This window comes from Heterodontus francisci, chromosome 1 (assembly GCF_036365525.1).
Source record: "Heterodontus francisci isolate sHetFra1 chromosome 1, sHetFra1.hap1, whole genome shotgun sequence".
NCBI classification, from domain to species: Eukaryota; Metazoa; Chordata; class Chondrichthyes; order Heterodontiformes; family Heterodontidae; genus Heterodontus; species Heterodontus francisci.
The window spans coordinates 73,629,926-73,646,727 of NC_090371.1; the positions used below are offsets into that span (position 1 = coordinate 73,629,926).

The following is a 16,802-nucleotide window of genomic DNA, read 5'->3' on the forward strand; positions in this document are numbered from 1 at the left end:
TTAGAACAGAAGTCCCTTGCGAAAAGACAGATTAACAGAGTGTACACTTTTTATAGAGGTTAACTGAAATGCGCATTTTCAGCATTTTCTATTTTTGTTTCAAATTTGCAGTTTTTATTAACCCCTCTTAACTATCTTGTCCTTCCTCAGCTTCACTACATGCCATACACAACAATGGGCAGTTCAGGAACTTCATGTGGACAATTAAAGATGTGAAACCATATCCTACCACTCTGGACTCATGAAGTTCCATTACAGCATGGTACAATGCTCATTTCAAAATGCCCATATTTTTAAACCTTCAGTGTTAAGATTCCCTCTGGAGAGATTGTCAAGGGAAATGATGACTTTGAAAGAATATTAGGTGAACTGGCAATGCATGGAACACAAAATACCTTTAAGGTCATGATGGACTCAACTCTCGAGTTACACAAAAATCTCAAAAATAGTGCTTTATCAAAAAGTTCAGCTACATACTTCGGCATCATTGTTTTCTGGTTTCTCACTTTTCAAACTGCATTATAAACATGCAGCTACAAGACACGCCTTATGCTCCATGTCGAAGAATGTTACCAAGGCACAGCACTGAGCTGAGTGGGTAGACTATTGATACAAGAACAGTGTTCAAGAGAAGGATTCCTGCATTTACAACCCTTTTTCTACTCCAAGCACTATTCTGTGGTTCAGTCGTGTAAATGATGACTGGCTCCAAGGCTTCTGCTAATGGATCTTGAGGCAAACAGGTGATGTAAAAGATTTGCTGCATCCAGCAACCAGCCTCTACTCTACCCGTCCCAACAAGTCATGACCACAGAATATTAACTGAAACCTATGCCTTACTCCTAAAAGCCACTGGAATATTAACATGTTGCGCCATCACAAAACATTTCTATAAAAAATGATTATGGCTTGTTTGTGCCAATCCAGTTAAATACACAGCATTTACAAGTATGACAAAACTGTTTCTCAGCTTACTTTAGAAGATGTTGGTATCTTCCGCTTTTGTGTTTTAAGTTGTTTTTGCTGTGTCTGTTGAGTATTGGCTATTTGATTGTCTGTGGAGATAGGTAGCAGTTGCAACATTTTAGCAGCATTGCTGTCAACAGGAGACACTTCTCTTAACTTGATCTGGGAGGAATAGGTATTTAATACTGGTTCAACAGAGAACTGCTGCTGTCGTTGGGTCATTTGGCTCAGAACAGGTGAAGGCTCAGGCTGGGTCTTGAAGTCTAAAAGAGATCCAAAAAACTGCTTTAAAATAATTTTAGAAACAGACCAAGAGTTGTGTACCATATAAATACACACATGAAAAATTTATTCCTATATCCATTTCCCAATTTATAATATTCCTTCCAAAGCCTGTTTGTTTGTGTCAGGCATACCTCCAACCTGCCAAGACTTAGGTACACATTATTTCACCACATGAACATTAGAATTAGAACATTACAGCGCAGTACAGGCCCTTCGGCCCTCGATGTTGCGCCGACCTGTGAAACCATCTGACCTACACTATTCCATTTTCATCTATATGTCTATCCAATGACCACTTAAATTAAAACTTTAAAAATTGCCATCTCTGACTGGAAGGACATTTGCAAAGTACCAGACAATGAGGAAACAAAGGGAGCCAGTCCCTGTTCCTCCAATACAGAGAAGTGGTCAGACCAGTTTTAGTCACATGACTGACTGGCTGTTGCAGAGTTTTTTGGAACTCCCCACAAAGGAATTGCCAGGCAGAACACTGTGTGCTCATGGACTGAGAAGATCTCCTCTGCCTGCCTGTCTCCCTGCCTTCATCTCTTCCCATGGAACTGAATCTTGTGAAAACATGTGAAACTCAAAGAAGGGCTTGCCACGTGAACAAAGTTGTAAACAGATTACTAGGCCCCAACGAATCGCAAGACCATATCTTCAATCAAGGACTACAGCAAGCTCGAGAAACAGTAACAAGATATTGCCTCAAACTGTTCTTATCTTTTCTATTCCTATCTGCAAGTTTATATCACGTGTGCATGCTAGCGTGAGTGCGTCGTATATCCATAGGCGTGAACCATATTAGAGTTTAAGTTTAAGGTTTTAATAAATTTCCTCTTTTTGCTTTAAACCAAAGAAAGCCTGTGTGTGCTCAGTTCTTTGCCTTATAATTGGAAACTGTGAACAAGGAATCACAAAAAGGGAGCTCAAAATACAGTGCGTTTAAAATTAAATCCTGCTACAAAAAGACCAGATAAAGACAGCCAAAGACCCCTGGACACATTGCTCACCTGGTCGTAAGACATAGTAACAGACAGTGTTGGAGCAATGGGGACCCAGTCATTGCTTCCCCAATACACAGAAGAAGTGGTCAAAACAGTTTTAGTCAGATGACTAACTGTCTGTTGCAGAGGTCTGAAATGAGAGTTTTAAATTGGAGAGAACAGTGTTTGAACTCAGAAAGCCATGTGCTGCCAGTTGGAACAGAACTCCTCTTCAGTCCTCCCTGCCTCCATCTCTTTCCCACGGAACTGAATCTTGTGGAAACACATGAACCTCAGAGAAAAATCTCCTATGTGAACAAGGTTTAAGGAGGACACTTGGCCCCAAACAGCAAGACTACCTACAATCAAATGAGCTCAAAGCACAGTAAACAAGAAACTCTTCTGATATTGCCTAAAACCCCGCTCCTCTTTTCTGTCCCTATTTGCAAGTGTGCATTGCGTGTGCATGCGTCGTACATCCGTAGGCATTAACCATATTAGAGTTTAAGTTTAGATAAAATTTCATCTTTCTTCTTTAAACCTCAGAAAACCTATGTGAATTGGTTTCTTTGTCTTATAATTGGAAAGCTGTGAACAAGGATTCACCAAGGGGGAGCTCAAAACACAGTGTGTTTAAAATAAAACCCTGTTGCAATAAGACCAGGTGAAGACAGTAAAAGACCCCCAGACACCTCTCTCACCTGGACGTAATAGAAATTTGGGTGCTAGCGTCTGGAATTTTACCCACAAACAAGTGAAATTGGAAGTGGGAAGCCAAATTGTTCCCAAACAAAAAGAGCAAAAAATCAATACAGGTTTTCTTGTGGTTGTGTGAGATTGAATATTAACATGTCTGCAACTGAAGTGAGTAGCTCTCCAAGCCAGGGTGAAGTAACTTGGGATAAGTTAAAAGCACAGTCTCTGGAGGAGTTGAGGAAAATGGCTGAGCAGTGTGGGATCACTGTATGTGGCAAGGCTAGAAAGTCTGAACTCCTAAGGCTAGTGGCCAACTATTTTTCCCTTGAATCTGAAGAAGCAGAGAAACAGAATCCAACAGGGTATTGTTAGCAAAGATACAACTGTAACAGAGGAAACTTGAATTTGAGGAAAGGGAGAGAGAGAAAGAGAGAGCCTTCCAGAAGGAACGTGAAGAGAATGAAATGCAAGAGAGACAGAGAGAGACAGAGAGAGACAGAGAGAGAGAGAGAGAGAGAGAGAGAGAGAGAGAGAGAGAGAGAGAGAGAAAGTATATTCCGGAAAGAATCCTAAGAGAGAGCTGAAGCGGCTTGAGTTAACTAGGGGGCGACAGGGTAACCCTAGTGAAAGCATGGCCAATATGGAGGAGCATAATTCAGGGTTGAGTACAAGATTGCTAAAACTCGCTCAATTGTTTCCAAAATTCAATGAGGAAGATGTGGAAGCGTTTTTCGTGTCTTTTGAGAAACTGGCAAGGCAACTAAAATGGCCAGATGAGACCTGGTCTCTTTTATTGCAAAGCAAACTAACCAGAAAAGCCCGTGATATTTATTCCTTGTTGCCAGATGAGAGTTCATCAAATTATGAACTGACCAAAAATGCTATACTCGGGGCATATGAATTGGTACCTGACGTCTATCGCCAAAAGTTTAGAACCCTCAAAAAGCAAGCCAAACTTATCTGAAGTTTGAAAGAAGTAAGCAGCTGGCTTTTGACCAGTGGCTGAGAGCTTTAAATTTAAAACTCAGCTATGAGACTCAGAGAAGTAATCCCGTTAGAGGAATTTAAAAACTCTCTCCTATTCTCCATAAAAACTCATGTAGAGGAGCAACGGGTTCAGGGAGCCCAGCAAGCAGCCCCGTTCTGGCCAATGGGTTTGCTTTAATTGATAAGTTAGTTTCCCAGGGAAGAACCTTTCCTAATTGCCCCCACAAATAAAAGGGCAAAGGGTGGGAAGGTGATAGAAGCCCAGGCAGTCCTGGAAGAGAAAGAAAAGCAGGATGACGCAAGGGGCCCTCCTCCAGCCAAAAAGGAAGGTGCTGTGAGCAAGAGTGAAACCCAGAGACCTACTTATTTAGAGATACAGCACTGAAACAGGCCCTTTGGCCCACCGCGTCTGTGCCGACCATCAACCACCCATTTATACTAACCCTACACTAATCCAATATTCCTACTACATCCCCACCTGTCCCTATGTTCCCCTACCAGCTACCTATACTAGGGGCAATTTATAATGTCCAATTTACCTATCAACCTGCAAGTCTTTTGGTGGTGGGAGGAAACCAGGGTACCCGGCGAAATCCCACGCAGACACAGGGAGAACTTGCAAACTCCACACAGGCAGTGCCCAGAAATGAATGTGGGTCGCTGGAGCTGTGAGGCTGCGGTGCTAACCACTGCGAACCACCTGAGTGCTTCCATTGTAATAAGGCAGGGCATTTAAAAGCTGACTGCTGGAAACTAAAGGGGAAACCTGTAGGGTTAATCAGGGCACACCCGCTCAGTGAAGACGAGGGCCTGATGGAGAACACAGAACAAGCTATGGCTTTAACTGCAGTAACAGCGCAACCCAGGAAGCTTACTACGGCCAGTGCGAGAAAAGTTAATAGGATTCCTGAAGGTTATCAGGATTTTGTATTAGAAGGGAAAGTTAACCCATAACCCTCGAATGGGGCAAGCAAGTCCAGTGATTCTCAGGGACACAGGGGCCACCAGATCCCTTTTACTGGGAAAAGGCCTGACCTTCCCTGCCGCCCCACCACCTCCAAGTGTGCAGTGAAGACCAAAATGATGGTGAATGGTATTGGAGGGCAGTGTATACCTGTACACTGGCTGCATTTGGAGTGTGACCTAGTTTCAGGACCGGTGGCTGTAGGGATTGTCCCTAGCATGCCTGTGGAAGGGGTTGAACTGTTCCTAGGTAATGATCTGGCAGGGGTGAAGGTGGTAGCCCACCCAGTAGTGAAAGACCTCAGTCGGTCAGAGAGACAGGGCAGTGGCAGGAGCTGGACCCGAGGCCATGAATGTCTGTCTGTCCGAGACTTTCTTTGGAAAGTTAGGAGACCCAGGAAATGAATTAAATGGATTTTCACTAGATGAGGCTCAGTGAGCCGACCCAGTACTGCGAGAGTTAGCACAGGCTGCCCAGTCTGAAAGCGAAGCAGAGAGTCCCTGATTGCTACTATTTAAAGAATGAGGTACCGATGAGGAAATGGAGTTCTCCTCACAGACCTGAGGGCAAGCAGTGGACAGTAGTTCACCAGTTAGTGGTGCCAAAGAGGTACCGGGGAGACATATTAAGAAGGGCCCACGAGACGGCAGTAGCTATACATGCCAGTATATGAAAGACCAAAGCCCGCAGAAGACAGCAGTTCGATTGGTCAAAACTCCACAAAGATGTGGTGGAGTACTGCAGGAGTTGCTACATGTGCCAGGTTGAGGGGAAACCCCAACCTACAGTGAAACCCGCAACCCTAAGTCCTGTACCGGTGTTAGGAGGACCCTCCAGCCGAGGGCTGGTGAACTGCAAGGGACCCCCGCCGAGAACAAAAGGGGACAGGCAGGCAAAAAGTTTAGAACGAGGAGGGGAAAAAGTGACCAAGGGGGCAGGTTAAACTAAGTCCAGGAAGAATCCCGGATGAAAACCCCTGTCTGGTCAGTCAACCCCGAAAAACGTGAAAAGTTAGACCCCATCCTCCTATGTGAATGCAGACTCTAGAAGCACCCCACCAGAGTTGCTAACAGCATTTACAGGATCCTGCAGAAACAAAGAGAGACCTCTAGGACGGACAGAAACCATGAGGGTGTTGCCTCACCTAGTTGAAGTGCCACAGAAGTGTGCAGCCAAGTCTGCATAAATACCTGAAGGTAGGAGTGTCCCAGAGAACAAAAGGGAGAGCAACAAAGATTCCTCCCCCACAGTCAGAGGAAAAGAGAACCACCCATCCCGAGGCCAAACGTCTTTGCATGATTCCAAGAGTTCAGGATAGACCCGCCCCCCTACTAACTCTCGAGGGAAAAAAAAAAGAGAAAATTAAAGCAGCCCTGGCACCCAGAACAGACCATTTTTAACAAGCTTTAAGATTGGTGAATGAATGGAAATGCATGAAAGAAATGCATGGTTTTTCTTTCTTATCTTTCTCTCAAACTCTGTAATGAAATATGCCCTTTTTCTTCAAATCACATTTCATTCCCCTGGGTGTGGAGGTGTCAGGCAAACCCCCCACCTGCCAAGACTGAGGCACACATTATTTCGCTTCATGAACATTAAAACTTAAAATTGCAAGCCCCTGACTATAAATACATTTGCATAGTAACAGACAGTGTTGGAACCAAGGGGACCCAGTCGTTGCTTCCCCAGTACACTGAAGAAATGGTCAGACCAGTTTTAGCCACATGACTAACTGGCTGTTGCAGAGGTTTGAACTGAGTGTTTAAAATTAGAGAAAACAATGTTTGAACTCAGAAAGCAGTGTACTCCCGGTTGGAACAGAACCTCCTCTCCAGTCCTCCCTGCCTCCATTTCTTTCTTACGGAACTGAATCTTGTGGAAACACATGAACCTCAGAGAGAAAAGTCTCCTACGTGAACGAGGTTTAAGAAGAACACCGGACCCTGACGAACAGCAAGACTACCTACAATCAAGTGAGCTCGAAGCACATATTTTCCTCTCCTCTTTTCTGTCCCTATTTGCAAGTATGTATCGCGTGTGCATGCTAGCGTGGGCGCGTCGTACATCCGTAGGCGTTAACCATATTTGATTTTAATTTTAAGTTTTGATAAAATGTCATCTTTCTTCTGTAAACCTCAGAAAATCTGTGCGAATTGGTTTCTTTGTCTTATAATTGGAAAGCTGTGAACAAGGATTCACGAAGGGGGAGTTCAAAACACAGTGCGTTACAATAAGACCAGGTGAAGACAGTAATAGAGCCCTAGACACCTTTCTCATCTGGTTGTAACAGTTAGCCATTCATCTCACTTCCAATTACTATCTTCCTCTTGTAGCTCCCTCCTATCACAAGAGTTCTTGCAGTTTCATGACAATATTACAATTCATTGTTACTGTGAAGACATCTAAGTTTCTGTACTAATTAAAATTATACTGCTATGACGTCTTCAGTTTCCATCTTTTTCAACTACAAATTTCTACAGCTGCGAGATAATCATATGAACAGTGATAACATTTGTATTTTTCCAAGACTATTTTTGTCTTATTAATCAACCTTAAGTGTGCAGTCATAAAGCAAGTGAGATTTTACATTTACGTTAACGGCATGCTGGTATAAAAAAAATTAAAACCAAAATGCAGCAAGGAATTTGTGTTTTAAAACAGAAAAAGTTTCATATTTTTACTGGCACAAATATTATCAACACAGGTATCATTTGTTCATGACATAAAATACTGACCAAACTGGCTCAGGCCTGTTGATTTTGCTACCCAGGAATGCGTGTTGCTACTTGTTTTTCTGGTCTGTGCAGCCATTTCTACCAAACCAGAGGGCTTCAACTGCTCGAGTAATTGAGACCCCGAAGAGTTGGCAATCTTCGTAGAAGCAAGTTCGCCAAACCCAGGAGACTATAAAAAAAAGAAGTTAAGTTTTCCAAGAAGCATAAAATGACAATATTCTGCACACCTGCAATTCTTAGCCTTACTTCGCCAGATATTTATTTATTTTTTTTAAAAAGAGCACAGGAATTTTTAAATGGTATATTCACCCATCAATCATTTTATTTGCACTTTAAGCAATTCATGCAACTATTCTGCACAGAATTATTACCAATTTAGAAAATTTTTTCAACTGTTCTAACACAGTATATATAGAGTTGCTTTTCAAGGCAAATATGACAATGGAATTTTCTGCAGCTGAAGTATAAACTGAACACTTATCAGCCAGGTAAGTATTCAATTTGTTCTTCATGGGAATTTCCACAAAATCCCATCAGTGGCATGAAACAAAAATTTCCAAACAGTCCAGAGAAATACAAAACTTTAATTAAGACTTGACACCAACACAGATCACTAGTTCAGCTATAGCTGAGTAACGAAATTGAACAAAATCTTTGCTAGGTAAAAAGCTTCTCCCGTACAATTTGAAAGCAATTAATTTAAATGTACAAAGTGCACAGCAATCCTAAAATTCAGAGACACTCACTAAGAATTCTGTTTCCCCTCCCAGAAAGGTACTTCAAATGCACTTGGATTTGACTTCACACAAGTTATTTCTTCCTCTGATCTAACTCACCACACTCCTTCCTGGTTGCCCAAAAACTACCTACTCAAGATGAAAAGCACTCAAAAGTTCTGATGAAGGGTCACTGACCTGAAATGTTAACTCTGCTTCTCTCTCCACAGATGCTGCCAGACCTGCTGAGTATTTCCAGCATTTCTTATTTTTATTTCAGATTTCCAGCATCTGCAGTATTTTGCTTTTATTTCACTCAAAAATCAACGGCAGTTTAACTAGCTAAAAGGTACATTTTTCTTGAGTGCAAAAATCTTAAGAGATAGTGAACACAGAACCCAAATCAAACACTTACTGTTGGTAGGGTGGATATAGGACCATTTTAAAACTGTAATCTCAACTGCCAGACTTTCAAAAATATTGTTTGCATAATTGCTTTGCTGAAAGTGCCTTCAATTACATTGAGATGAATGGCAATAAAATTAATAAGCCAATTATGCATCCAAACATTCAAAAACTAACCACTATAAAGATGAAGTTAATTCAGCTTGGAAAAGTTTTTAAAATGTAGAAGGTTCACTACATGCTATGTAATTACCGATGTAATCAGTTCATAGATCAAACCATATCAAATCAGAATCTCAACAGGTCACTTTTCTTTCTTGTCCAAATGTGAATCTTGCTGTTCAAATTGTAGTGTCTGAACAAGCAAAACTTTTCATACATAGCCTAGAAATATTACCACAAATGATTCAAGAACAGTCCTGAGCACAGCAAGTGTTTACCTAGCAGCAGGCTTCATCTATTAACTCAGGAACAATGAGAGACTACAACCCCTTTTCCCTTCGAGTGACTTCTATTAATCCGACATTCAAATTGCAAGACTAAATAAATGGAGATTTTGAAGCTAAGTGCTTTTTTCCTGGTCAGTTTAAAGTCAGTTCTCCCAGTGAATGAAATATCTAATCAAGACCTGCTCAGAAAGAAAGTTCATAGTTTGAAAGGCAAATTGCCTTTCCATGGGTAATTTTCTGTGGTATTAGAAAACTTTGAAATTAACTGAGGTAGAAAGAAAAAGGGGAAAGCAAAATAGGGAAGCATTACGTAAATTGGTGGATAGAATCTTTCAGGAAACAGAGCTACAACGGTGTCTGTTATGGAATTACTGTTTAACTAAAGAGACTTACAGTTCAACTAAGCTTCATCTACTGAACTTCCAGTGGTTAATCATTTTTTTCTTCTTCATACCTGCCAAATGACCAGATTTTAAAAAAAAATATTGTATGCAGATCAGCACTTACTTTGAAACTATATAAGCAAAGTAGTGAGTTAATAAACTGAGCCACAAGACTGAAAGAGCACCAAGAGAAAGTGAGTATGCATGTACAACTGCTTGGGGACAATTCAAAAAATGTTCTACATTTACCTACATTTTAAAAATCAATTGTTTTAGCCTTTAAGAATCTTTTTTTATTTGAAGTATTCTGAAAAATAAAAGTTGGAACATGATTTTCAGCTATTCTATGGGCACAAATAAGTATCCACTATAAAATATTTACAAAATTACATCAGTACCACACCCCGAATTGGTCAAGCAACTAATAGCATATTCCAATGGTATGAAAACATGAATGAGAGGAATTCACAAATTCAGCACCTGCATTTCTGGTCATCACAATAATGGACAGACAATACTCTGCATCTCTCTTCTCTGAGCCACTAAAGGTAGTGGACATCAAAATATAAACCCAGTAATGAGGAGCACTGCCTCCCACAAAAAACTATACTGCACTGCAGTATGGAGTATAGTTAAATAAATCAAGAAATTTGTATCCAGAAACTCAGCACCTGATAAAATAGCAACAAAAATTTCAGGACGAATGAGAAAACTTTAAAAATGGTCAATTATTTTTAAATTGGGGATTCTACATCAATTCACTGGATGCTTAACAATAGATGTTTGTAGCTTTTTATGCTAGCAACTTATACCTTTTTCCTATACCACTTCTAGACTGCACCAGTGAACTGCATTGGTATCTTGGGACTAGCTAAATGAATTTCCACACTTTCAGACAAAATCAAAGCTTCAAAAGGACAGTTGTTTAATTGCTGAAAACAGTTGACTGAAATTACACTTAAATGGTAGTAATACATTACAAGCCATGTATGAACATCTCTGGAAATGTTCATTAAAAATGCTGCTGCCATAATTAGATACTTTGATGACTGACTGTGGAAAGTTTGTGGTTCTCTGCCTTGTAAACAATGAAACAATTAAACCAATTGCTTTGGTTAGAATTTAAACATCTAGCACAGAGGTATCAACAATGCTTTTAGGAAACCTCAGGTGATGCATTGCCAAGAGCAGCATGTGAACAATATGACATACTACTATTCTCATGTATTGTAAAGATTGCTTGCTGTGTGCAAACTGTTGAAACATGGTAGTTTTCAAACAGCTCACATGGTACTTCTACCTTCTCATATTTAATGCGTTTATTTACCATAGAATCAGTAATGGATATGTCCAATTCATTGACCTGGAATATAGTTAAGCACAGTCATAGAAAGTGCATTACATATTTAGCCTACTGCAAAACTGAAGCCCAATTCTTATAATTGGCAGCTGCGTATTTAGAAAACATTGAACAGCCACAATGGAAATACTAATTACCACAAGCCTACTACCTTGCTGGCTAGAATTTTTCATGAGTACAACTCAACTTTAGACTCTTTGATCAGTAATGTCGCAAATGCTCTGCAATTCGATTGGACGTCTAGCTGGTTGAGAAGTACATAAATCAGTCTGCTGAGCTGCTGGTCTAGTAAGTCATGCATGCCACCCACTGAATACTTAAAAACCACAACAGCACTTCTGTAACTATAGATTCCAAAAAAATTCAAACATTTCATATCTAAGTTTTCTGTCCCAAATCCTAAAAATTTCAATGCACACATTCCTCAAAAGCATAAACAGCACCTTGAGAAAAGCAATAGGTGGTTATGAAATACAAATTTGGATAGCTCATACCGCATCTACAAAAGCACCCTATGGATACAAATTTACTTCTCCACATCAGCATAACCCTTTTGGAAGTATCAGCAGTCTTTGCTACACCAGTGGCCACGCTTAGAAAAGAATGCATTTACCACAATGAGCATGAATTGCATTGTGGAGATGTCTACAGACTAACTCATGCCCACACACAGGGTGAATGGGAATATTGCCAAATTTCACCCTTCCTAACCAAGGGAAATAAGAACTGTATCTCATTGCTGAGGTTACCCTACTCCAAGATCGATATTACTCAACTACATCAGACAATCCATATTCCATTGAGGAGTTTGTCCTTCAACAGCCTTATAAATGGGGTAGGATTGTGTTAGCTTCTTCCCTCCCTCTCATTTTCTCCAGTCCTACCTGAAGACAACCGATTTTCTTGCCTTAATTTACAATCCATAGCCAATGATGCACTTCAAACAAGTTCTACTTTCAAGTTGCATTATTTGTCCAATTGAATTTCTCTGAACATCTTGCAGTCATCTGCAGCTTACAATGTCAGTTTATTTTGAAAAAGAGGAATCCACGTCAAATAGAATTTTTTTTTATTCTTTCATGGGATCTGGCCATCACCGGCAAGGCCAGCCTATCCCTCATTGCCCTAGAACTGAGTGGCTTGCAAGTACATTTCAGAGGGCAGTTAAGAGTCAACCACATTGTTGTGGGTCTGAAATCACATATAGGCCAGACTGGGTAAGAATGGCAGATTTCTTTCCCAAAAAGACATGTGATCCAGATGAGTTTTTATAACAATCGATAATAGTTTCATGGCACCGTTACTGAGACTAGCTTTTAATTCCAGTTTTTTAAAAAAGTAAATCAATTGATTTTAAATTCCACCAGCTGTCATGGTGGGATTGGGTATTACGCTGCGCTCTGGATTACTAGCCTCATAACATTACCACTACGCCACTGTCTCCCCTAGGAGAATCTCAGAATTGTTACAGCACAGGAGGCGGCCATTTGGCCCATCGCGTCTACACCAGCTCTCCTAATGAGCATTTCACCTAGTGTCACTCCCCATAACCCTGCACATTCTTCCTTTTCATATAACTATCTAATTCCCTTTTGAATGCCTTGATTGAACCTGCCTTCACCAGACTCAGGCAGTGTACTCCAGAACTTAACCACATGCTGGTTTTCCTCATGAAGCCAAGTTAGTTTTGTTTCATGACTTAAATATTCCAGTCATTTTTAAAGCCGAATTGTGGCTTGGAAGGGCGGCGGAAATGGCAATCATTTACTAGCTCAACCTAGTTGATGATATTTAAATTTTGCTTCCAGTATACATAACGTCACTTCATTTGGAATTTCAGTCACAGTTTCAGTGCTCTCAAATTTATGATGCAATTTCCAGCTCTAAGAACTGGTTTCCAAGCCATTTTCACCATCTGCTATGCCTGGCAAATTGAAATATGCAAATGAAACAAGCAAAAAGTAGTTCCTTAAATGGAGAACAAGAACACTGTTGATATCTGTCTGAGTTTGTGCGAAACAGACTGAATTTAGCACACAACAGCTGCAAATAAAGTTGTGTTGGTTATGCACAAATCTCCAGCTCTCAAAATATTTGAGCATACATAAACCTAGCTCAGAAAGCAAAGGAGCTCAACGCAAGAGGCCTTTTAATCAAGGATCAGAGGCAACTAGAAAGACGAATGAAACACCTGCTTGAATTAACTTATATGTAGTGTGATAGATTGATTTAACCCCATTTCCAAATTGTTGTCCACAAGCCTTAGTCCTTACCATGGCAAGGACTCATGAGACAATCACCCTTTCTCAGCAGCTAAGGGAGATGCTCAAATACCATAAGGGCCCAATGATTATGCTAAAGTCCTCTTTGCTGAGGGTGCAGCACCTGGTATCAAGGAAGTGTCCCTTAAGGACAATCTCTCCTCTGGTCCCAGGCCCACTTCAGAAATTCTCTGATGGAGAAGCCCACTCCAAGTTGACCCTGGCCCAGGACAAAGTCATTGTGGCAATCCATCAGTGGAAACTTAGCATCACAGGATCAGCAACACTTGAATCCCACCAGCTTCTTAGTCATACTAGAAGAGAAAAACAAAGAAACATTTTTGCAAAAGCTACAAAACTACAAGCCTTACCATCACAAAACTAATGGGATCAAAACTTCCTCATCTAGAAACAAGTAGGGAGGGGTGAGACAATGATACTGAAGAACAAAAAAAAAGCAGCATTCTACTGCATCCAGATGGGAAAAAATTTGATGGCACAGTTTGCAGATTCAATACACAGGATCATACTTTACTGTACGCTCTGATTACAATAACATAGAAGGTCAAACCCAAGTGCTGCAGAAGACCTGTTCTGAAGGAGAAAACAACTCTTAACAGAACGTACATCAAAAAGTCTATCAAGCGCCATTTTTAGAAGCTCTTCTAATTTACACAGAAAACATTATCAAGATGTATAGTAATTTTGCTTTTGTTTTTTCAGTTTACCAGATTCTGAGAGTAGGAATTCACAGCATTGGAGTTTCCTTCCACCGATGAAATTGGATCATCATGTTGGGAATTAGTGAACACGAGTGACTGAGTGAGGTTTGCCTGTTGGGGTGCTTCACACGAGTTGGTTTCTGTTACAGTACCAGTTGAAGGTTTTTGAAGCAATGTTGCTAGATCAGTGCTTAAAAAAAGATAAGTTTATTTTCAGACCTTTTAACAGGTTCTGTAAGAGATGAAAAACGGATTCAGGAGGCACTTTTAACATTTCAGGCTTGATTCATTATCTAAAAAACAGCACACCTTAACCAACCCTGACTTATGACTCAAAATGAAAACCTTTTTTAAAAAAAAAAGGAAGAAATTTCAAAAAAACACAAAACTATTGCTGACCAATATGAAAGTTTAGTGTAAACTTCTGTTCGGTCATACACTTGTCAGCATAGTACTGCAAGTTAGGGCAGGAGGATGAGAAAGGGCAGTGAACACACTAAAGAATGGCTAGATTCTGTTGTGAAATCAAGATTAGGTACCAGCTCTGAGGAGTAATAAAAGTGTGAAGTCACATAAGAACATACTATTAAGTTACAGTTATAAAGTAAAATGAAACACCAAAACCTAGATATTTGGGTGGACGGGAAGTGAAGTTGCCAAGTTGTAGCTGTTGGATTTCCTAGTGATTATGCTGACATGGGTGTGGAAGTAGATCTGCCTTCTTGGCTGGAGATGGTGAAAAGGCTGAGGAGTAGAGGGTTGATGGAAAAAATATCTTGCTCCAAAGCAAGCCATCACAGGAACAGATATACAAACATATGAATTAGGAGTAGGTCACTCGACCCCTCGAGCCTGCTCCGCCATTCAATGTGCTCATGGTTGAACTGATTACTCCACATTTCCAACTACCCCCGATAACCTTCCACCCCCTTGCTCATCAAGAATCTGTCTACCTCTACCTTAAAAATATTCAAAGATTCTGCTTCCAGTGCCTTTTGAGGAAGAGAATTTTAAAGACTCACGACCCTCAGAGAAAAAATGTCTCTTCATCTCTGTCTTAAATGGGCGACCCCTTATTTTTAAAGTGACCTCAAGTTCGAGATTCTTCCACAAGGGGAAACATCCTTTCCACATCCACCCTCTCAAGACCCCTCAGGATCTTACATGTTTCAATCAAGTCGCCTCTTACTCTTCTAAATTCCAGCGGATACAAGCCTAGCCTGTCCAATCTTTCCTCATAAGACAGCCCACCCATTCCAAGTATTAGTCCAGTAAACCTTCTCTGTACTGCCTCCAACGCATTTACATCCTTCCTTAAATAAGGAGACAAATACTGTACACAGTTCTCCAGATGTGGTCTCACCAATGCCCTATATAGCTGAAGCATAACCTCCCTACTTTTGTATTTAATTCTCCTCACGATAAACGATAAAATTTTTTATTAGCTTTCCGAATTACGTGCTGTACCTGCATACTAACTTTTTGTGATACATGCACTAGGACACCCAGATCCCTCTGTATCCTCTCACCATTTAGATAATATGCTTTTTTAAACTTCCTGCCAAAGAGGACAATTTCACACTTTCCCACATTATACTCCATTTGCCAGGTCTTGGCCCACTCACTTAAAATATCTATATCCCTTTGTAGCCCCCTTATGTCCTCTTCATAAGTTACTTTCCTACCTATCTTTGTGTCATCAGCAAATTTCGCATCCCTTCATTTAAGTCATTGTTATAAATTGTAAAAAGTTGAGGCCCCAGCACAGATCCCTGTGACACACCACTCATTACATCTTGCCAACCAGAAAATGACCCACATATGCCTACTCTGTTTCCTGTTAGCTAACCAATCTTCTATCCATGCCAATATGCTACCCTCTACACCCTGTGCTTTTATTTTCTGCAATAACGTTTGATATGGCACCTATCAAATGCCTTCTGGAAATCTAAGTACAATACATCCACCAGTTCCCCTTTATCCACAGCACACGTAACTCCCTCAAAGGACTCCAATAAATTAGTTAAACATGATTTCCCTTTCACAAAACCATGTTGACTCTGCCTGATTACCTTGATTTTTTCTAAATGCCCTGCTATAATGTCTTTAATAATAGCTTCGAACATTTTCCCCAAGACAAATGCTCAGCTAACTGGCCTGTAGTTTCCTGCTTTCTGTCTCCCTCCCTTTTTGAATAAAGGAGTTACATTTGCTATTTTCCAATCTAAAGGAACCTTCCCCGAATCTAGGGAGGTTTGGAAAACTAAAACTAACGCATCAACTATCCCACTAGCAATTTCTTTTAACACCCTAGGATGAAGTCCATCAGGACCCAGGGACTTGTCAGCCCGCAGCTCCAACAATTTGTTCAGTATCACGTCCCTGGGTGATTGTATTTTTCTCGAGTTCCTCCCTTCCTTCCATTTCCTAACTTACAGCTAATACTGGGATGTTACTTGTATCCTCAATAGTGAAGACCTATGCAAAATATCTGCTCAATTCATCTGCCATCCCATTAATTCCCCAGACTCACTTTTTATAGGACCAACACTCACTTTGTTAACTTTTTTCTTTTTTAAGTATCTATAGAACCTCTTACTATTTGTCTTTATATCTCTAGCTAGCTTTCTCTCGTACTCTAATTTTACTTGATCAATTTTTTAGTCCTTCTTTGCTGTTTTTTATATTCTGTCCAATCTTCTGACCTGCCTCCCATCTTTGCACAATTATAGGCTTTTTCTTGAAGTTTGATACTATCTTTAATGGTTTTAGTTAAACACGGATGGTGGATCCCACCCTTGGAATTTTTCTTTCGCGTGAAATGTATCTATTTTGTGTATTCTGAAATATCCCCTTAAATGTCTGCCACTGCATCTCTATCGATCTA

At 40.4% G+C, this 16,802-nt stretch overlaps 1 protein-coding gene across 5 annotated transcripts in view; it reads right to left on the bottom strand.

Annotated features, from left to right (window-relative positions):
• Positions 1-16,802, bottom strand: part of ubap2a (ubiquitin associated protein 2a) — a 162,403-nt gene that overhangs the window by 57,224 nt on the left and 88,377 nt on the right. For 3 of the 5 annotated variants that reach the window (XM_068031689.1, XM_068031672.1, XM_068031681.1), the window contains exons 11-13: positions 13,922-14,105; positions 7,620-7,788; positions 976-1,229 (exon numbers count right to left, since the gene is read on the bottom strand). In XM_068031689.1, the coding sequence (XP_067887790.1) occupies positions 976-1,229; positions 7,620-7,788; positions 13,922-14,105 (607 nt within the window). Of the gene's footprint in view, positions 1-975; positions 1,230-7,619; positions 7,789-13,317; positions 13,493-13,921; positions 14,106-16,802 lie in introns of those variants that run through there. The other 2 variants (XM_068031709.1, XM_068031699.1) reach the window with 2 other exon arrangements.